The sequence below is a fragment of the Sorex fumeus genome, unplaced genomic scaffold (assembly GCF_029834395.1).
Source record: "Sorex fumeus unplaced genomic scaffold, SorFum_2.1 ptg000046l, whole genome shotgun sequence".
Classification (NCBI taxonomy): domain Eukaryota; kingdom Metazoa; phylum Chordata; class Mammalia; order Eulipotyphla; family Soricidae; genus Sorex; species Sorex fumeus.
In genome coordinates this window covers 14,207,570-14,230,453 of record NW_026606103.1, presented here as the reverse complement: position 1 = coordinate 14,230,453, position 22,884 = coordinate 14,207,570, and the positions used below count along the sequence as shown (strand labels likewise).

Genomic DNA, 22,884 nt, shown 5'->3' with positions numbered 1-22,884 from the left:
CCCCCCAAACTGGAAGATAATTGACCATCATTCATTTGATAAATTGTTAATATCCAAGATGCATATAAGCACTGATAGAACCATGGGAAAAATCCAACCCCATAAACAAATGGAGAGAAGAGATAAAACGAAACTTCTTCAAAGACATACAAATGATCAAAAGGCATATGAAAAAATGCTATACATAAGTAATCATTATGGGAATGGAAATCAAAACAATGAGATAGCACTTTACACTACAAAACTGGCACATATCAAAAGATGAGGAAGAAGAGGCTGGGCTGATAAAATCTCAGGGCCAAAATAGGCTGCCAAAATGAAGAAGGACAAAAATGACTGTACTTTCAGTGCACGTATGCTGGCATCAGATGCATCCATCGAGGACCTGATGGTGCAGGCGCGAAAAATCAAGTAGAACATCATTTGTCTGACCGAGACGAGAAGGCATCAATCACATCATGCCATTTTTGACACTGGGGAAGAGCTGTTCCTCAGAACATGTGACAAAAGAGGCGTCGGTCTTGTCAGTGTCCTTGTCAACACAAACTTGGCCATAAACATTGATTCATTCGAATGCCTAACAACCCGAATTGGACAATTACACTTAAACAGATATGGCTGGAGAAGTTCTATAAAGAAGACCACACCTTCTACAAGATCATTGTCAGTGATTTTAATACCAAGATAGGACCGAGAAGATCAGCCGAAGAACTCCACATCAGGACCCATGGCCTAGAATGGAACGAACAGGGTGAGAGATTGTCCGAGTTCATCATGTCGACCAAGACCATCTATGGTATCTCACAATTGCAGAAGGCTAAATCTAAACGTTGGATATGGGAGTCTCCCAGTGGATGATTCCACAATGAAATTGACCACATCATATTCAATCAATGGTCTTGCCTGACCGATATTGCTGTCTGCGCTCTCCCCTCGCTCCAAAGAGGTGCATAATAGCAAAAGGATGCTTAGCGCGTGTGTGCATGTGCAAGAACTACGGGCAAAGGCCAGATTCCTGCACAAGACCAACCGGAGCTCAATCCTTGAGACCCCAGGTGTCCCTGAGGCCTCCAGGAGAGACCTCTAAAATGCAGAGCCAGAGTCAACCCAGGGCACTGTAGGGTGTGGCCGCAAAACAAATGAAAAAAAAAAAAAACAACTGGAGGCAATTGAATGCAGCCTAAAGCTGCAGTGCTGACCCTCTCATGGCCCATAGTCGTGGCCATGTCCCTGTGTGTGGCAGCTGCAGACTCTGGAAGTCAGTTTCCACACCAAAGTGTGGTTCATTTTGGGGATCCTTGTATGGTCACCATCCTAATGTCCCTTGGGGGAACTTGCAGCACTTGGTGCCCTACACGAAGCCTAAGTTCCAGAGGCCCATCATCAGGATGTTGCCCATGTCACACCCACATGTCACACAGCTGGGTGTCTCTGAAGTATCACCAAATATGTGGACACCTTATGGTAGTGATAGGAGGCCTATGTCCTCTATAAATTCACGAGCTTCCTAGTCAACTTCCTGAAGAGCTGTTTTCAACCTAAAGTCATGGGGAAAGGCAAAGAGAAGCACAAGTCCTCACTTCCCTTCTTCTGCTTCCTTCCGTGCTCCATGGGAGAAATTCTGCTGCCCTGGTGCAAGGGGGTTGTGCTACAGTATGTCACGATCAGACTGGCCACCACAACCACCTCTGAGATCTGTGAGACGTGCAACATCTATGTGAAGGAACATTCAGCTTGCAGAGAGCTTGCGTGCATTTGGTCATCATCAACGTGCCCCTGTTCTTTGCCATGTACAGCCTCCTGATATTTTATTAAACACCAAAGGAGGATCTGAGCCCATCTAGCAAATGGGGATGTTCTTTCATGTGAAGCTCATTATCTTCTGGAAAACAGTGGTGATTGCTTTGTTGGTAAAATTTCATGTGATTTAAGACAGCAGAGACAGAAACATTCTGCATAGAAATGTTCATTGCTGCCATAGTCCACCACTACACCTTATATGGGAGATCAAGAATTACGAGTGTGCAACTCTTTGTTCCTCGAAACGTCACTTTTTCCACTTCACAACCACACACTGGTAATTACCACGAGCTTGGAGACACACTGATGGCACAGAATGTGCTCAGTACAGTTAGAGGTACCTGAAGACCTTTAAAATGACAAAGAACATCACATAAAAGCCGAAACTTCGGAATCCATAATCCAGTGCTGCACTTCTTTATGCTTTTTCTTTCTTCCTTTATTTCTCTATCTTCCTTTCTTCCCTCCTTCATTTCCTCCTACCGTGCTCCCCTCTCCCTTTCTCCTCTTTTTCTTTTATTCTTTCCTTTTTCCTTCTTCCCATCCTAGAGCAATGCAGAGGACCATGGGTTGGACAGCCAATCTATGGAGAAGACATCAGACATAAGGACGGTCGGTCCAGGTACAAGTTCCAGTTCTGCACAGACTCATTAGGCTCACCTTGACCTGCCTCCAGTGAGGCTCCCACACTCCCACAGGCAGAGAGGGAGTGTCCCAGTGTCTGCCCACAGGAACTGAGGGGGGGGGTGTTCAAGAAAGAAAGAAAGAGAGAGAGAGAGAGAGAGAGAGAGAGTGGTCTGCCATAGAGGCAGGCAGATGGGGGGAAGGAAGACATATGGAGAACATGCATACTGGCATACTGCTGAAGAAATGGTCGTTGGAACATTGTATGACTGAAACCCAATCATGAGAAACTTTGTAACTGTGTATCTCATGGTGATTCAATGCAACAAAAAATATTTGAAGTGCCCCTCAAATCTGTGTGTGTGCGTGCGTGTGAGAGAGAGCAAGAGAGCGAGAGAGAGAGAGACTATCTTTTTAGTCACTGTATCTGTGTATATTTGAAATACTGGAACGTTAAAGCCAGGGTAAAATAAAAATTAAAGGCCCTTAGGACAAGCTGGAGTTCAGTTGTGAAGTGTCATGTACCAATATTTAGAACTATCTGGTTTTTGATATATTTTTAATGATTCTAGGATGACTAGACTGAGGACTCCACCCAGCTACTTAGTGAAGTTGAAAGGAGAGCAAGCCAGCCATACCCTGGAGAACTTAGGGTTTACTTGTGAAGAGTTAGCCCTGATACTAACTGGAAGAGGCCACTTTAATATGGGAGCAGCCTGGAAGTTGTCTTTCCTTGCAGTTTCATTAAAGAACAAATCAAATAAATCAAGATAATTAATTGTAATCACCATTTTAAATTAAATTGTTAGTATGTATGTTAAAGTAATTGATTTAAATTTGTCTTGAAAGTTTTACAATTATGATGTTGAAATTAATAAGTAGCTATTGTTTTGTGAGAACTTTGGTGGAACAAGGCTTCCCAGAACTAGACTCTAAGGAAAATTTTGGATAGGAAGCAAGGGAAGTGCTCAGGAATAAACATTCCATGAAAAGAATGGAATAATAAAACATTGCATGATATTTGCTTTTATATAAATTAAGATCCATTTGGAAGACATTGTCGTTTTAAAAAAATCTTTACTATTTTAATTATATGACTATAAAGTTAAGTATATAACTTGTAGTTAGTTATATAATACAATAATTTATGTTATATTATTAAATAATTATTATAGCACTGTCACTATAACTCTGTCCTCCCGTTGTTCATCGTGTTCATCAATTTTCTTGAGCGGGCACCAGTAACATCTCCATTGTGAGACTTGTTGTTACTGGGTTGTTTTTTTTTTTTGCATATCGAATACATCATGGGTAGCTTGCTAGGCTTTGCCGTGCGGGCAGAATACTCTTGGTAGTTTGCCGGGCTCTCCGAGAGGGGTGGAAGAATCAAACTCAGGTTGGCCATGTACAGGCAAACACCCTACCGGCTATGCTCTCACTCTGGTTCAAATAATTATTATGTGCTACATAATTTAAATTAAGTATTTGACTACAAAATTAAGAGAGAGAGAAGGAAAGCGCCTGCCATAAAGGCAGGCTAGGGGAGGGGCAGTGACAGGAGTTTCCCCCGGGTCATTTGTGGTGGGAAATGGACACTGGTGGAGGGATGGGTTTTGGAACATTGTATGCCTGAAAACCTGGTCATGAAAGATTTGTAACTCTGTATCTCATAGTGATTCAATTAAAAACTTCAAAAAAGCCAATAATTTAACATACCTAGCAATATTTGATCTCTGAGATTTTTGGTAAGTTTAAATTGTTAGGCTGATTTGGTAACCTTAGCAATAGCTCCATTCCTCGATGCTCCTGAAGAGACTGGAGGAAGTCTCCAGCTCAGGAATTTATTGTTTCTTCACTATGGATTACAGATGAAAGGGAAGAGAAATGGGGGCGTTTTAAACTTCAAACTGCTAGGTTACCCTGTGACTTTGGGTGATTTCTAAAATAAAGGATTAAGTTTTAAAAAACGGGACACAGTTATAAGAAGAATTTTTTGTTTGTTTCTGAATTTTTTATTGGATTCTGCAAAGCCAGAGAGCCCTAATAAGAATTTTTAGGCTATACTGCTAATTATTTTGCCTAGAATATGAAAATGCATTTCATTAACACAAATCATCTTATATGGTAGTTTTGACACCTGGTCTGAAACACAGTCATGACCTAAGTCTTAAGTATAAATATGAAATTTTTATAGTGCTTAATATGTGATTAAATTAAATAATTCTTGATATATGATAATATATGTGAGTTTTTAAAACTCTTTAATATGTTTTCCTAGAAATTGTGGTTTTAAGGATGCAAAATAAACCTAGGTTAATTTACAACAGGAGCAAAGCTTTTTTTGTGTTTTTTGGGTTTTTTTTTGCTTTTTGGGTCACACCTGGCGATGCACAGGGCTTACTCCTCGCTCTGCACTCAGGTGTTACTCCCGGCGGTGCTCAGGGGACCATATGGGATGCTGGGAATCGAACACGGGTCGGCCGCGTGCAAGGCAAAGGCCCTACCCGCTGTGCTATTGCTCCAGCCACGTAGCAAAGTTTTGCTGGAGCAAAAGTGTAGTATGTAATAGTTAACTCTTAAGTATTCTAAAGATTTTGGCTATTTATAGAATAATGTGTTTGTGTTTGGTTTTTGTTACACTTGAAAGTTTTGTAATTTTCAGTGTACCAATATTGTCTGGTCTATGCATGTGAAACGGTGCTGTGAAACGGTGGCTCTTAAACCAAGTTTGCGAATGTCTCCAGTATTTTAACTCAGAACTGTGATAGGATGAGAACCCACGTGTCCATGCTTTTCTGTTACTACGTGAGACCACAACTTGGGCTCTTCATAGAAAGGTTCCCCTGATGAAGTAAAATGAAGAAAGAAAAAGGAGCACAACCTGATGACAGTTAGCTCCCCGTCCCTCTTTGCAAAACTGAGAGCTGGGATTATGAAGACATCACCATCTCAGGATGGCGATGGTTGGATAGTATGATATTTTTAAGAACAGTTCTGAGTGCTTTATGAATAGGGAATTTTAGGAAAACAAAATATGTCTTAGGGTAAAGGGAACTTAGGATTTTAAATACTGTAGTAGAAGTTATTGTCTCGTGGGAAAATGGCCTTTTAAAAAAGGAGGAAAAATAGAAAGCTAGAAGAAATATTTGACTTCAAACTAAGGTAGACATAACTGATTTTAAATATTGTCCCCTTTCATAAAATTGTGTTAATTTTCAAGCACTGTTTTAAAGATATAAATATGAACAGTGTCTAACATTATCTAAACTGTGTACTGCAGATGGGGAAAATGTGGTTAAGCTAAATTTTACATCAAATAGAATGTTTTTACACAATTTTAAAGTTTAAAAGAAATAGAGGAGGCCCAAGCGATATTACAGCAAGTAGAGTGTTTGCCTTGCATGTGACAGGCCAGTTTGATCCCTATATGGTCCCCTGAGTCCTGCCAGGATCCCTGAGCACAGAGCCAGGCACAAGACGTCAGCTTCCTCACTCCCAACCTTTCACTGAAGTAAAGAAGAGAAAAAGAGAAAGTCAAAGAAAAGGAAAAATAGAGTTGTCATGCGTGTAACAAAATGTTGAAGATGAGCATAAAATTAAATAATTTGGTGCATGATCATACCAAATGTTTGTTTGAAATGAATTTAGAAACATTGTGTTCTTTCAGTTAATTACCTGAGTATTACACATCAGGATGTTAGTGAGATATTTGCTTGTATCTTTCCTTAATGCCTTTTGTGTGTTTTGCTCATGTGAATTCCTTGTTGTGCTGGACAAGGAATACTTATAAAGCTATGCTTTTTCTATAAATCAATGTGTGAGTGGATTAATTCTAAAATACTAGCAATGCAGGTGGACTCTGATTAAAGAACCTGGGCACTCATCACATTCACTTATTTTAAGCTTGAGTTGCCTTACATTGGTCTTAAATCCTAATACCTCCTTGGATGGCCCTGAGACAAGCTCTATACTAGCCTGACTTCTACACCGGAGTGTGTCCGGGCCCACATGAATTATAACTGGAAAATGGCTCTTCTTTGGAAAAGGCTTAAGGAAGCAACTGACAAGGAAACTAAGGGGTTGGGAAAATGAAAACAAATTGGCCTGAAGCCAATTTGTAGTTTGGGGAAGAGGACCAGGTGTCCCTACACACCCAAAACTCCAAATCAACAACCTAAATACATGTCTCAAAATCTGGAGAAGGAACTACAAATAAAATAGCACTGTAGCACTGTCCTACCATCGTTCATCTATTTGCTCCAGCGGGCACCAGTAACATCTCCATTGTGAGACATGTTGTTACTGTGTTTGGCATACCGAATACGCCACAGGGAGCTTTCCAGGCTCTGCCGTGTGGGCGGGATACTCTCGGTAGCTTGTCTGGCTCTCAAAGAGGGACGGAGGAAGTGATTCCAGGTCAGCCACGTGCAAGGCAAACACCCTGCCCGCTGTACTATCGCTCCAGCCCACAAATAAAATACAAAGACTGAAAGGATAAAATTGAAGTCAAGAGAGGAAATCAATAATATAGAAAGCACAAAAGAAATTCAAAGAATCAATAAAACTAGCAGCTGCTTCCTCAAATGATAAGCAAGAGAGACAAACCTTTCACTAGACTCACAATCAAGAGAAAAGAAAAAAAGTTCAAATAAAATAAATCAGAGACCAAAAGTGTAGATCATTACAGATCCCTTGGAATTTCAGTATGTAAGAGGTCACTATGAAAAACTTTATGATATTAAGTTGAAGAATCTGGAAGAAATGAACAGATTCTTAGAATCAGCACTGTCTGTCCTCCTATTGTAAATTGATTTGCTCGAGCGGGCCCAGTAACGTCTCCATTGTGAGACTTATTGTTACTGTGTTTGGCATATCGAATGCATCATGGGTAGCTTGCCAGGCTTTGCCATGCAGGTGAGATACTCTTGGTAGTTTGCCAGGTTCTCCAAGAGGGGCGGAAGAATTGAACCCAGGTCGGCCTGGTTGGCTGCGTGCAAGGCAAACACCCTACCCGCTGGGCTATCGCTCCAGCCCTCTTAGAATTATATCATTTAAAAAATCTGAATGAGAAGGATGTAGTGTTTATTAATAGACCGATCATGACTAAGTAGTCTCATCAAGAACAACATTCCAGGTCCAATGGGGTTACTGGAAAGTTCTATCTGACTTTCAAAGAAGGTTTTTACTAAAATGGAAGAAAAAAATCATAGATCATATTGGTGAATGCAGAGATAACTTCTGACAAGTTTCAGAATCCATTCATGTTGAAAAAAAGAACTTTATTAAACTAGGGGTGGAAGAAACCCTTTTCAAGGCAGTAATGACCATCTGTAACAATCCCAAGGCCAAGATCTTTGTTTTTTTTAATTGTTTTTATTTTATTTTCATGATTTTTGGTAACACCCTTCAGTTTTCTTACCAAACTCAGGAGTCACTCTCCTGACTGATTCAGGGACCATATTGGATGCTAGGGATTAAACCCGGGTCAGCCACATGCAAGGCAAGCACCTTAATCACTGTGTTATCCATCCAGCCCAACAGCCAGTATCATTCTTAATAATAAAATATGCAAAATATTTCTTCTCAGATAAGGTACAAGGATGTCCACTATCCTTTCATCCTCCACTTTTATTCAATATTGTATTAAAAGTCCTGGCTACAGCAACAAGGCAAGAAAAATGAATCAAGGGACCCAAATTGTGAAAGAAGTCCAATCATTACTATTTGACCATGACATGATAGTATATTTCGAAGACCCTAAAGAGTCAACCAAATGCTACTAAAATTAATAAATCAATACAGTAAAACTCGCTGTAAAAAACCCAATGCACAAACATTGGAGTCATTCTTATATACAAATCAGTGAATGAGAGGAGTAAGCCACCAAGGAGTCTATCCCATTTATATTAGTGTCCAAAATAAATATATCAGTTTCCAAAATATCAAGAATCTCTGATTAAACCTAACAAAAGATGTAGATCTACATCATGAAAACTTTCAACCACTTAATAAAGACATAGAAGACCTTAGGAAATAAAAAACAATTCCATGCACAATTACAGACAGAAAGACTAAATTTATTAAAATTATTAATCTACCTTAGCTCATATATTCAACATAATGCCCATCCAAATTCAGATGACATTCTGCAAAGACCTAGAAAAGTCAGCAATATAGTTTGTACGGAATCACAAGAAACCACAAAAAGTCAAATCCATACTGAAAAAGAAGAGATTTGTAGGTATCTCATTACCTATAATTTGAAACTACATTTATAAAACTATACGGATCAAAACTGCAAGGTACTGGCCTAAAATTAGGCTTTATTCAAGTTACTGGAATAAAGGTACTGCAAGGTACTGGAATAACGTTTGGTTTTATGATCAATGTTAAGAATTGAATACTCAAGGTAAAAAAATATTTATAGACATAACTTTGATAAAAGGAGGTGAGAACATGAAAAGGAGTCAAGATAGCCTCTTCAAGAAATGTTGCTGAGAAAATCGGATAACCACAGGTAAAACATTAAAGCTGGATCCACATCCAAAAGTCAAATCAAAGTGAATAAAAGATCTTGAGATCTGACTGGAAACTAAAATACATTTAGGAAGATATAGGCAGAATAGTCTGAGATTTCAACCTCAAAGATGTCTTCAATAATATGATTGGCAAAGGAAACAGAATGAAAAATAAACAAATGGGACTATATTAAAATGTTTCTGCATGGAAAAATGAAAGGCTGAAACTAAAAGACAGCCAACGAAATGTGAAAAAACTTGCATTCAACACATCATAAAGGGTTGATCTCCAGGATATTTAAACTACTTAAAAAGATCAAAGAAAAATATCCAAAGACCTTATCAAGAAGTGGGTGGAGGAAAGGACTGAGCGATAGTATAGGAGGTAGGGCATTTACTTTCCCACAGCCAACCCGGGTTGAATCCTCAGCATCCAGTAAGGTTCCCTGATCATCGCCAGAAGTAAGTAATGAGGGCAGATCCAGGAGTAACCACTGAGCACTGAGGTATCCCCTCAAAACTGAGATGGGCCTAAGAGATGCTGCATTTGGCAAAGGAACCAATTGATAGTTGAGCAGCAGGAGCTGTTCTCTATCCTCACATGGGGCCACCGCCACCCATGGGGACAAGATGCCTAGGTTTCGCACCATCACTGGACCTGTCAGCTGTGCCCCAGCAGTTTGTCTTTTAGTCCTGGTTTTGCTACTCTCTAGCCAGGGCCATGTGTCTGCTGGTGAGAGTCCTGTGCTCAGTACCTTGTAACTATCTGGATGTCTGAGCCCTGTCTGTACCTGAGCTATCCTGAGCATCAGAGCCTTGCCTCTAACTGCCAGAATCTGGGCACGAGTGATACTGTGCCTCGTGTCAGGGTACACCATACTACCTAATCTATTGGGAGGACAGTATCCAGAATGCATGTTCTCAGAGAGAGAGACAGAGAGTCAGAGAGAGAGAGTCAGAGACAGAGAAAGAGACAGAGACAGAGACAGAGATACAGACAGAGAAAGACAGAGAAAGAGAGATAGAGACAGACAGATAGAGAGAGCACCCCAACTCGGGACTTCCTTTAATCTGCTGCCAAATCCTACCCTCAGCATTCCAATTCTGTGTTCAGATTGACTCCCTGTTCCATGGGCTGAGATTGGCTCCCTGTTCCTGGGACTCTACACCTCAGCTCCTGCTGTGTCTCCCCCCCTCCCCCGCCCCGAGTAGTGGTTACCTTAAATTCTTTTAGGGATTGTGGCAAAGGCCTATCTTCTAAAACTCCTTCCTGTTGGCATGTGGATGCTCGTTTTGCTTGGGACTCCTAGGTGCCACACTTGTTCCCTAACTGGAACAGTGGGGTAGGAGTCAGTGTCCCTGATGTCTGGTCAGATAATTAGTGGGGCTCCAAGACTTGAGAGACAGACACGCTCAGACCTGTGACAACTAAAATCTATTTCACTAAGACCAGGGAACTTTAGAGAGAATATCCCCATATGAAGAAACAGAAAATATAAAAACATCCCTTAACACCCATAGAAACATATAGAACCATTTACACGTGAAAAACACATTTAAGTATTAGCCTTGAAGAGATATTTTGCATCTTCTAGATTTTGTGCTTCATAGTTCTTGTCCTTGTAGTTTGTGTTGGAATCTAAAATAATTATTTCTGTGACCTGGGTTTTAGTGGGTAGTCTTCTAATCAGTGACTATTATCATGGAAATGGGTTTCTGCAGAAGTTTTCTCTAATTGCACATTTACTTTTCCAATGCCCTTCCTGATGGCAGTAATAACATCTCCCTTTGGAGCTAGTTTTGAAGTTCTCAAATGCAACAGCAGTTCGGGCTCGATTCCTGTGTCCTCTGTTCCCTATTTCAATCGACTTTCTTTCTCACTTTCAGTAGTTCTCCAAGGCTAACCCTTGAAACCAAGCCTACTATTTGAAACTTTCTCTGTATGTCCAGGGCAGTCTATGCTGCCAGTAGGCACAGACACGCCTCATTCATGGGTGCTCACCATCAGACATTAAGGATGCTGAGTCTGGTGAGGGAAGGAAGGTATTGTCATTTGGATAATTTGCTCCTGTACAGTTATCAGACAGCTAACCTTTGATATAAGGAAAAAGCTTCTAATGCAAGCTGTGAGTTCCAGGCCTAGCCAATATGAAACCAGAGAGCACTGAAAAATGAGCAAAGGGACTTAAGGTGGTACAAGAAAATGTCTCCTAAACTGACTTGAGGAACTCAGGAAGGCTATATCCTCAGGCTTGTGTAATTCACTGAATGGTGACACAGCAGCCACCGAAATATTTCTTCTACTTGTATGTTTTCAGACGGAGAAACCACCAAATGGTTCCAGATGACACACCATCGGGCTGTCCAATGAACAACTGGGGAAAGTTTGATTTGAAGTTTCTCCATAAAGAAGGACTCAGCCACTTCTGTACCAAGTCTGGCCACAACACAATTTGGGAGGTCAAGTATGGCCAGTACAAGGAAGTATAAACCATAGTGCTGTCTGGGAACTCTATTAGTTTTGTAAAAATATGGGTAAGCACATTGTTCACCTTATGTTCACCTGCTTTATGCTTTATGAGAAAAACCTGGACTTTGTTGGAATTGTAAATTGGTACCCTCTTTTCTTGCCAAATACCATGAGACTAGAACAATGGACAACCCCTAAGAGCCCTCTTCCTGCAGTGCTCATAGCCCCAGAGTTGTTTCTCCCTTATCCATACCCACAAATGGACCTGTTGACTATCGGGAAAGCAGGAGACTTAGGATTTATGGCTTTGTGCCCACTTCAGGAGGCTCCCCAGGGATGCAGGAAATATCCAGGATCCATGTGCCTTTCTCCTTGAAAGTTATAGGCCAGATAAAGCCAGATCTAGGGAGATTCTCGAATGACCCTGAGAAGTACATAATGAAGTTCCAGGGCTTTCTGCAAATGTGTGAAATGGCATGGAAAGTTATAATACTCATCTTAAATCAAAACTTAAAAACAAACAAAAGAGTACTGTACAAAAGTACATAACTTGATTATGTACTTATCTGAATCATATAATCATTTCTGGAGAATTCAGAATCCTTTGATAAATAAAATATATTCCACAGTGCAGTGGCAGTCTGTCCTGTAGACTCAGGATGGAATTACAACCAGCCAACTGCTGCTTGGTGCCTAGACACTGTGAGTTACAGAGTAGGGAAAATAACAAGAAGCAGAGACTGACCCCTTAATTATGCTTTGTTGATCATTATTGAGCAGGAACCAGAGAAAACACCCACAATATCTTTAGAGTGTCAGGGAAGCAATTAGAAAATACACTACCTAAATCCTGATCCTATGCAAGTTGAACTAATCTTATGGAAAAAAATGTTTATGCAGGCTGCCCCAGATATACGGAGAAAGTTTCAGAAGATAGGTGTGGGTCTGGAGGTTGTCCTTGGAGAACTATTGAAAGGGGCTTTGGCAATCTATTGCAACAGAGAACAAGAGGGCACAGGAAGAAACAGAGCCCAAGAGTGGTTTTGCATTTGAGGACTTCAACAGAAACTCAAAAGGGATATGCCATTTCTGCCATCAGGACGGGCACTGGAAAAGTGAATGTCCAAATAGGAGAAACTTCTGCAGAGACCCCAACCATGATAATAACAAGCACTGGTTACAGGACTACCCACCAAGTCCTAGGTCCCAGAAATAGTTGCTCTAGAATCCAACACTGCAAACCACAGGGACAAGAAGTTTGAAGCACAGCATCTACAAAATAGATATATATTTTCAAGGTTAATAATTGTTTTCTTCTCTTGGAAATAGTTCTATGTCTTTCTATAGGGGCAAGGGAGTACTTTATACTTTCTATTTCTTCATATGAGAATATTTGCTCTATAATGTTCTTTGGTTTTAGTGAGATGGGATTTAGTTGCCACATGTCTAACCATGTCTGTCACACTGGAGTCTTGAAACCCCAATGATCATTCGACCACCATCATAGAAACTAACCACAGCTTCACCAGAGCTCCAGTTAGGGAACAGGAGTTGTATCCTAGGGGTCCAAAGAAAGACCAGCACCCACATGTCAACAAGAAGTCATTTCAGAAGATGGGCCTTTGGCCCAATCCCTAAAATAAATTTAGGGTAATCACTCCTGACATTAGGAGTTAATGCTTTAGGGGATAAATTAATAATTTAGGGGAATTCTTCAGCAGAAGCTGAGGTGTAGAGTGCTAGGTCACTTTCAATCTCTGCCTATGGACCAGGCAATCAGAACGTAGAATAGGATGGCTTGGGGTGGGACTCGGCAGTAGATAAAAGGAAGCCCCCCTCCCTCTGTCTCTGAGCACACATTCTCTGGACTCTCTCCTCTCTCCATGGATCAGGTCTTTACTAGACATGGGGCTCAGACCCAGGCAGGGCTCAAGATGCCCTGTAGTGACAAGGCACTGAGCACAGGACTCTCACCCACACACACATGAACATGGCCAGAGAGTAGGAAAGCAAGGACTGCATGACAGGAACTGCTGGGATAGAGCTGTGAAGCCCATTTGATGGTACAGAACATAGGATCTAATCTGCCTGGGCAGCTGTCCTGGAGACAGAGGAAAGCTTAGATGAGATAGAGAGCAACGCAGGGACAGGACACAGGCATTGTTCGTGGGGGGGGGGCAAGTAGACAGCTTGGGACAGGACAGGGAAGTCCTCCAAGGGTCCAGAAAGTGTCAGGGACAAGACATGGTTATCATTCACAAGTAAAGGTGAGGCCTGGACATCTAGGGAAGGACCAGGAACCATTTATTTTTCTGTACAAGAAACTAACTTTCAATCTTCTGAGTTTTAGGTGCAAATATTTCATACAATTCTCCCAAACCCACCACCGCTTTCTTGCTAATGAGAGTGCAGCAGGTATGGCATTTGCCATTCTTTAGCTCTTTGGGTCACACTGGCAATGCTCATGGGTTACTCCTGGCACTCTAATTACTCTTGGCAGTTCTCGGGGCACCATACAGGATACTGCAGATCTAAGCCAGGGCGGTCTTGTTCAGGGAAAATTTCCCACCTGCTGTACTATTATTACTATTATTACGCTGGAGCGATAGCACAGTGGGTAGGGCGTTTGCCTTGCATGCAGCCAACATGGCCGACCCGAGTTCGATTCCTCCGCCCCTCTCGGAGAGCCCGGCAAGCTACCGAGAGTATTCAATATGCCAGACACAGTAACAACAAAGTCTCCAATGGAGACGTTACTGGACCCGCTCGAGCAAATCGATGATCAACGGGAGGGCCTGTACTATTATTACAGTAGGGCATTTGTTTTCTACACAGCCAACCCAGATTGGATCCCTGGCAATTTATGTGGTCCCCTAATCACCAATAGGAGTGTTCCCTCAGCGAGGACTGTGGAGTAAGCCCTGAGAAAAGAAGATAAAAAAAGGATAGAATTGGTGAAAAAGAAGAAGGAAAAGAATGGTGGGAGGAAAGGCTAAAAGAAGACAGAATGGAAGGAGAAGGGAATAAGGAAGAATGAAAGAAAGAAATCAAAGAAAGAAAGTTAGAAATAAGGGAAAGAAAAACCAAAAGAAGCAAGTATCAAAAGTAAGAAAGGAAAGAATGGAAGGAAGAGGAGAAGAAGGAAGGAAGGAAGGAAGGAAGGAAGGAAGGAAGGAAGGAAAGAAGAAAATTGGAGGATTCCAGGACTGAAGGAAGGGAGGGAAAGAAAGAAATCGGATGGAAGGAAGAAAAAAGAACGAACGTATTAAAAAAAGGGGGTAAATGGAGAGGGGAGTATGGTAGGAGGGAATGAAGAATGGAAGAAAAAGAAAGGTAGAGAAATAAAGGAAGAAATAAAATGGAATAAAAGAAACAAAAGAAAGAAAAAGAAATGGGGAGGAAGTGAGGGAGGAGGGAATAAATGAGTGAAGAAAGAAAGGAAGAAAAATAAAAGGAAGGAAAAGAAACGAGGATGGAAGGAAGGAATGAAGGAAGTAAGGAAAGAAAGAAATGGAAGAGAAAGAAGGAAAGAGTTAAGAACAGAGGTAGGAAGGTGTAGAGAGAGCAAAAAGGAAAGGGAGAAAGGAAAAAGAGAGGAAGGAAGTAAAAGAGAAAGATGAAGGACGTAGGAAAAGAGGAAGGAGAGAAAGGGACAGAGGAATAAGAAAAAATAAAGGAAGAAAACAAAAGAGAAAGAAATAGAAAAGAAAGATGGTATGAAGGAGAAGGAAGGAAGGAAAAGGGAAGGAGGAAGAGGAGGGAGGCAAGGAAGGAAGGAAGGAAGGAAGGAAGGGAAGAGGGAGGGAGGGAGGGAGGAAGGAAGGAAGGAAGAAAGGGAGGGAGGGAGGGAGGGAAGGAGGGAAGGAGGGAGGGAGGGAGGGAGAGAGGAAGGGAGGGAAGGAGGGAGGGAAGGAGGGAGGGAAGGAGGGAGGGAAGGAAGGAACAAAGGAAGGATAGTAGGAGGGGACGTAGGGAGGCAGGGAGGGAGGAAGGGAGGGAAGGAGGGAAGGACGGAGGGAGGGAGGAAGGGAAGGAGGGAAGGAAGGAGGGAGGGAAGGAGGGAAGGAGGGAGGGAGGGAGGCAGGGAGGGAGGGAGGAAAGGAAGGAGGAAAAGAATGAAAGAAAACACCCCCCCTCAGTTCCTGTGGGCAGACAGTGGGACACTCCCTGTCTGCCTGTGGGAGTGTGGGAGCCTCACTGGAGGCAGGTCAAGGTGAGCCTAATGAGTCTGTGCAGAACTGGAACTTGTACCTGGACCGACCGTCCTTATGTCTGATGTCTTCTCCATAGATTGGCTGTCCAAGCGATGGTCCTCTGCATTGCTCTAGGATGGGAGGGAAGAAAAAGAATAAAATAGAAAGGAGAAAGGGAGAGGAGAGTACAGTAGGAGGAAATGAAGAAGGGAAGAAAGAGGAACACAGAGAAATAAAAAGTATTGAGGAGTACAGCACTGGATGATGGATTATGGATTATGGATTCTGAAGTCTCAGCTTCTTCCATGTGTTCTTCTGTGTCATTTTACATGACTTACGTATGTAACTGTACTAGGCACATTCTATTCTACCAGGACTTCTTCAAGCTCTTGGTGACTACCAATGTGTGGCAGTGATGTGGAAGAAGTGACTGAAGTGTCTGGTGATGAAGACAACAGGTTGAATTGCTCATCTTCGTCCATTGGAACATTTTTACTTTTTGGTTTCCCCCTTAACGTTTTGCTAATGTTCTTCGCCTGCTTAGAAATGTCACTTTTGATGTCAGAGACATCCCATATTTCTAGGAACAAAGAGCAACATGTTCCTCGTTCTTCGTCTCCCATATAAGGGGCATAAGAGAAGGTGTAGTGGTGGACTATGGCGGCAATGAACATTTCTATGCAGATGATAAAGTCCTGCAGCCCCGTGGCCACTGTCTCTTCTGTCTGCCACTCCCAGGTGGAGTTCTGGGAAATTACACCAAATTTCACCAGCAAAGCAATCAACACTGCTTGCCAGAATGTGACAAAAACGACAAGCTTCACACAAAGGAACTTTCCTATTGCCTGGATGGGCCTCAGCTCCTCTTTCAGGGCTTTATGAAATATCAGGAGGCTATACATGGCAAAGAACTGGGACACGTTGTTGATGATGACCAAATACATCCAGGCTCTGTGCAAGCTGAAGGTTCCTTCACTGTACACCTTGAATATCTCACAGATCACGGCGGCGTAGGTGGTGATCAGCCTGATCAGGATGTACTGCAGCACTCCCAGCTTGCACCGGTACAGCAACACCTCTCCCACGGGGCAGGGCGGGCAGCAGCAGAAGGGTATGGGGGGCTGCGTCTTCTCTTTGCCTTGCATCATAGCTTCCAGGTTGGGGTACTGGCTCTTCAAGTAGTTGAATAGGAAGTTCATAAAGTTGTAGAGGACATACGCTTCGTAACACTCCCGCATGGTGTCCACGTAGATGGCGATGGACGGATACTTAAGAGCCACCCAGCTGTCTATGCTGTACACGGGCACCATCCAGAGGATCCTCATGATGGGTTTCTGAAGCTCGGGCCTCGTGTAGTGCACCAAGTGCTGCAGAATCTCCCAGAAGGTCACGGGGATGGTGAACAGCACGAAGATCCCGGCGATAAACCACGCCTTGGTGTGGATACTGACTTCCAGCTTCTGCAGGTGCCACACACCCAGGGGGATGGTCACGACCACGGCCAGCAGATAGAGGGTCAGCACTAAGGGTCGGATCCAACGCCTCCAGTTCTTAAGTTTAGGCACGCACGTGTCGAGCATTTCTCAAAGGCTGAAGGCAAAGAGCGCAGAAAGTCTCTGAGGCCCCTGCGCTGAGGTCCAAGGTTATAGGTGGATGCGCATTCCATGTAACAAAGCAGCAGTGTGACATCAGGGGTACCGCTGGGCGCCGCCCCCGCTGTACCACTGACGGCCGCCGGGGGCGCTGCGGGCAGCATCCTCGCTGCTTGCCTGCATCTGGCCCCTTACAAAGTCCTGGGACCCCTGGCGCGACCCCTTGCCCCTGAACCCCTGCACTCTGTCTGGCCTCTAAAGGAGAGCAGTGGCCTACATTGAGATGGTCTCGGCCCCTTCTCTCGGGGCCAAGCTTCCACCCTGGCTCTCCTGGTCCAATCTTGCTGATGATGTACAGGGGTGAGGCCCAAGAGGGTCCTTCACTCCCTGGGAACTCCCCGGACTGTTTGTACACTCTGGAGCTGCTTCTGCAGGGCTCTAAGGAAATCTGCCTGGAGCCGCAAACCCCGAGTCCAGTTCATCAGAGCAGAGCGCCCTGGTTGCCTCATTCCCGGCCAGATCTGCTTTCCCGGCCTTAGGTTTTTGTGGAATCATCTACTACATACAGTGTTCCTGTCTCATTAAGCACATTAAGCAATTAAATAAGTGGAGGGAGTTAATCCTTCCCCTAATGCTGATCATCCTGGCATTCTTAATGATCGTGGTATGTCCTGAATGTGTGATCGCTGCAGAAGCCTAGTTTGGAACATAAAACCCAGCAACAATCCAATATAAATACTGATTTCAAGGGCTGGAACAGCAAAAGTGTTCTTGCCTTGTAGATAGCTGACCTGGCTTAGATCCCCGATACACAGTATGGCTGCTCTGACCTCCACCAGGAATGAGGCCTGATCATATGGATTGCAGTATACCCAGAGCACTTTCAGATGGGACAAAAAAAAAAAAAAAACACTGATTTTGTTCTCCAAAGCTCATAATGAATGCTGATAAAATGTAACAAGATTGAAAAGATTTCAAAAATTTATCCTCTGAAAAACCTGGCTTAAAATAGAAATTAGGAAAAGACAGATGTTGGAAAAGCATCAATACCCTTGTAAGTTAAACAGTAAACTTCCAAAGAAGCATAGGCATGTGGAATACAAAATTCAAATCAGCATTTTTAGTTGCATAAACATGTGAAACAAATTAGTGTGATTAATGCAGTCTCTCCAGGAAAAAAAAACTTATAAATGCACTTCTAGTGAGGTGTAGAGATATATCACAGGGGTTAAGAGACTGGCCTTGCACATGTCCAACCCTAGTTTGACCCCCAGCACCACATATGGCCCCCAGAAATGCCAGCAGCAACACGCACAGACTGAGGCAGGAGTAGTCAATAAGTACCACCAGGGACTTGTGGACTCTCTGAGCCCAAAGGGCAAGTCTTCAAATAGATCCCCAAAGTTTCTACCCTTAAAAGCTAGAGAAAGGGCTGGGCGTGAGCTACACAAGATGGAAGGCATGACTTGTATGGGCACGGCCTGGGCTTAATCCTTAACAACCACAGGGTGCCCAGCACTATCCAGAGGCCCTGAGTACTACAGGAGTGACTCTGGAGAATTTCTGAGGAGAACCCAGCAAAAGTAAGAAAGTAGGCCATGAAGAACTACCATATCAAAAGTAGATGAAGGAAATAAGAAATAAAGACATGAATCAGCTGACACAGAATATATAATGTTGAAATATTAACACAACTGAGAAATCTCAAGACAGACTCACCGAGAACAACAGAAACTTACCTCCTACCCTGTCAGATGAGAACTAGAAACTCATCTCATACACTGTCAGACTACAGTTACAACTGAAAATCTTACCTAAGGGCTCTGGTTTAACTGTAACTCTCCAATTCCATAACAGTTAAAGAATGTTACAAACCTAAACCCAGTAACAAAATCTCCTTCAATCCCTACCTACTCTATGTAATAGACATAAAGGCTATACAAGTAAGCATCATATGAATAAATTACTTTCAAAAGATAGCTTCCATATTCAACCTGATTTCAAACTCTTTGTGAAAATAAGAAACAGGCACAAGTTTACAGCATTTCAAGATACAAAAAGTTATTAAATATGTATGCTTCTATGCATAATACTGCAATTACCTAGCAAGGGTTGTGGTGGCATAGTGAAGGGATGGACTAAAAGTATAACATGGTTCTGGAGGTGGGAACATGGCAATTGTTGGCCAGGGAACTGTTCTAACTGTTTGTCAAACCCATAGCTGGTATTAAAACTATTATAAGCACATCACCTAAAATGTCATATTTTTTTAAAATTTCACTAGTGTTCCCCACTTTTAATTTTCTCAAAACTATGCTCCAGCAATAACCACTTTACTTACCTCTTAATAAATACTTAGTTTTCATTTTTACAGAAACAGACACAGGGAAAGTTCATTTGCTATTACAATTACAAAGGAGCAGTTTATCTTAAACCTGATTTTGTAAGTTCAGAGAGATATAACAAGAGTAAAACTGTGTAGCTGAACACAGTTTTATCTCCAGCTCCATATATGGTCCCCCTGAGCACTGCCTGGAGTGATCCCTGAGCACAGAGCCAGCAATTAGCCCTAAGCACCACCAGGTGTGACCCAACCCCCGCTCCCCACTCCTACCACCAACACCTCATTATGTAAAAAGCCAAATCCATACACATGACTAGTCTCAGTGCTCATAAACAAAGAGAGAGGGGAAAATATTAGTCCCAAGGGCTCCTGGATGGAGAAGTCAATAAAGCACAAGCAAGTCAAATGGGAACAAAAAGCCTGGAGACAGAGCTGGACCTTGAGAAAGCAGGAAGGACAGCAGCCCGGAGCAGGTGACACAGTAACCCCAGGTCATGGCATGGCAAGAGACTTGCAGACACCTCCCTCCTCTGGGCACATCATTAAGCACTGACCCCTTTAACTCTTCCACAAGAAGAAAACATCCGACCCCATCAAAAATGGGGCAAAGAAATGAATAGAAACTTTCTCAAAGAAAAAATTCGAATGGCTAAAAGGCACATGAGAAAATGCTCTACACCATTAATCATCAAGAAGATGCAGATCAAAATAACAATGAGATATCATTTCACACCACAGAGACTGGCCCACATCCAAAAGAACAAAAGCAACCGGTGTTGGCACAGATGTGGAGAGAAAGGGACCCTCCTTCACTTCTGGTGGGAATGTCAACTGGTTCAACTCTTTTCAAAAACAGTATGGATGATTCTCCAAAAATTAGAAATTGAACTCCCATTGGACCCAGCAATACCACTCCTGGGAATACATCCCAGAGAGGCAAAAACGTATATCAAAGTGACATCTGCACTTGTTTGTTCATTGCAGCGCTGTTTACAATAGCTAGAATCTGGAAAAAACCTGAGTGCCCGAAAACAGATGACTGGTTAAAGAAACTTTGGTACATCTACACAATGGAGTACTGTGTAGCTATTAGAAAAGATGAAGTCATGAAATTTACATACAAGTGGTACTACATGGAAAGTATCATGTTAAGCGAAATAAGTCAGAAAGAGAGGGACAGACATAGAAAAACTGCATTCATCTGGGGAACATAAAGTAACAAAATAAGAGACTAACACCCAAGAATAGCTGAGATAAGGACCAGGAGGTTTACTCCATGGCTTGGAGGCCAGTCACACATGTTGTGGGTAAAAGTCAGCTCAGATAGAGAAGGGAGCACCAAATAAAGGGTGTTGGGAGGATCCTCCCAGGATGGAAGATGCGTGCTAAGAGTAGACTATCGACTGAACATGATTGCCACTCAATGCCTCTTTTCCAAACCACAGCACCCAAAAGGAGAGAGAGAACAAAAGGGAATGCCCTGCCACAGAGGCAGGGTGGGATGGAGGGTAGGGGAGTGGGAGGGATACTGGAATCAGTTGTGGTGGAGAATGGGCACTGGTGGAAGGATGGGTATTTGATCATTGTATAACTGAAACCCAAGCACAAAAATGTGTAAGTCTACAACTGCACCTCATGGTGTTTCACTAATAAAAATTAAAAAGACCCAAAATACTGTGTTTTTCAGGAAATTTTGACACATGGTAAATCCTAAACATATGCTACCAAGTGAATAAACCAGCAAGAAACAGAAATGCCATGTTGATTCAGCCTAGACAGGTACTCTAATGAGTTGGAATCTTGAAGACAGAATGAAGAGTTGCAGGTTCCTGGTGAGAAGAGGGAGGAGCGTGTGCTTATTTACAGAGCAGTCTCCACCTGGAAGAGGCAAGGGGAGAGGAAGATGGAAGGCAGAACACTAAAAATTTCTCAGGTACAGCAGTGAGTAGGGAAACAGTGAGAAGTACAGCTCCAAGCAGAATTCCAGCAACAAAGCTCCATCCTAATAACCAGGTTGCACTGAAGGAATGTGCAGCAGCATCGTGCTAATGAGAACAGTATCTCAGAGCCCGTTCAACTCTCCTAATCTGACTCAAATTTCCACATGAGTTTCTTGTCAAAAATAGTTTTAAAAAGCACCTCATGGCCCAAATGAGCAACTACCTGACAGCGGACACCTGCGGTTTTACAAGTGTTCTAGAAGTGAGACTTGAATTGTAAACCAGGATCTGCACCAACGCAGGAACCCTTCCCCCCAGGTATACCCGTGGCAGGGGTCATGGCCTCTTGGGTTGCTGCAGATCATGCATATGACAATTAATTTCCCTTTCATGCTGCACTGGACCCATATCTCAGCCTCCATTACAGAACTCTTATGACTAAAGCCTGGCTACCCCAGCGGCATTAAGCCAGTAGTCTGCCATTCTATTCCAAGCAAAATTCAACAAAATAACTGTGAACACCAGAATCTGTACAAACCTAATTTAAAAGAAAATATTGCCTGGATCAGTGTTAGAGGTCCCACAGAATTCGCACAGGAGCACCAACGTACTATACTTGAAAGAGGAAGATACTATACTTGAAGGGGGAAGAAGAGAACACTATTGATCAAGCTGAAGCCTCAACAGGGAATACCCACATTAAGAATCTCTCTGATAAAGAATTCTGAGGTGAAGCTAAGAGGATGTTATTGAGTTCAAAGAAACAGTGGAATGGACATCCAATAAAATAGAGAGGATATGAAAGAAATGGTGGAAGGGGCAGTCAATACAATACAGAAAGAAATGAGAGCATAAATTTAAAAAAAGCTACAAACAGAATTGTCACTAATAAAAAATTTGGTAGATGAAATAAAAAACTCAGGGGATGCCCTCAACAGTAGAATGACAACGGCTAAAGACAGAATCGGTGAGCTTGAAGATGTGCTCCGGAAAACATAAAGGCAACAACAGAATATGGTAAAAGACTTCAAAATAGCTCAATGGTGAGTAAGAGATATACGGAATGAGTTCAAGAGGCATAACATAAAAATCATCTGAGTACCAGAACAGGGAGGCAAGCCCAATTACTACCAATATTGGTAGTAACTGTTAATGACATCACTACTGAGAAGTTCCCAGAGCTGGAGAATGCAGGCTTCCAGATCCAAGAAGCCCGAAGGGTACCAGCTAAAAAAGACCCTAATAAAACGAATCAAAGAAACATAATGAGAACGACAAATAGCAAAGATAGAGACACAATACTGAAAGCAGCAAGATCAAAGAAGAAATCACATACAAAGGAGAACTTTTTAGATTTTCAGCAGACTTATCAGATGAAACGCTCCGGGTCCAAAGATATTGGA

At 42.5% G+C, this 22,884-nt stretch overlaps 1 protein-coding gene across 1 annotated transcript; it reads right to left on the bottom strand.

Annotated features, from left to right (window-relative positions):
• Nucleotides 1–15,967: 15,967 nt before the first annotated feature.
• On the bottom strand, nucleotides 15,968–17,185 carry LOC130031250 (transmembrane protein 184C-like). Its single transcript, XM_056122512.1, has one exon. It carries the CDS (start codon nucleotides 17,183–17,185, stop codon nucleotides 15,968–15,970), a length of 1,218 nt encoding a protein of 405 aa, XP_055978487.1.
• Nucleotides 17,186–22,884: the final 5,699 nt, after the last annotated feature.

What these genes read in the sequence shown, in the direction of transcription:
- LOC130031250 (XM_056122512.1), bottom strand. Translation starts at nt 17,185, where the DNA reads ATGCTCGACACGTGCGTGCCTAAACTTAAGAACTGGAGGCGTTGGATC.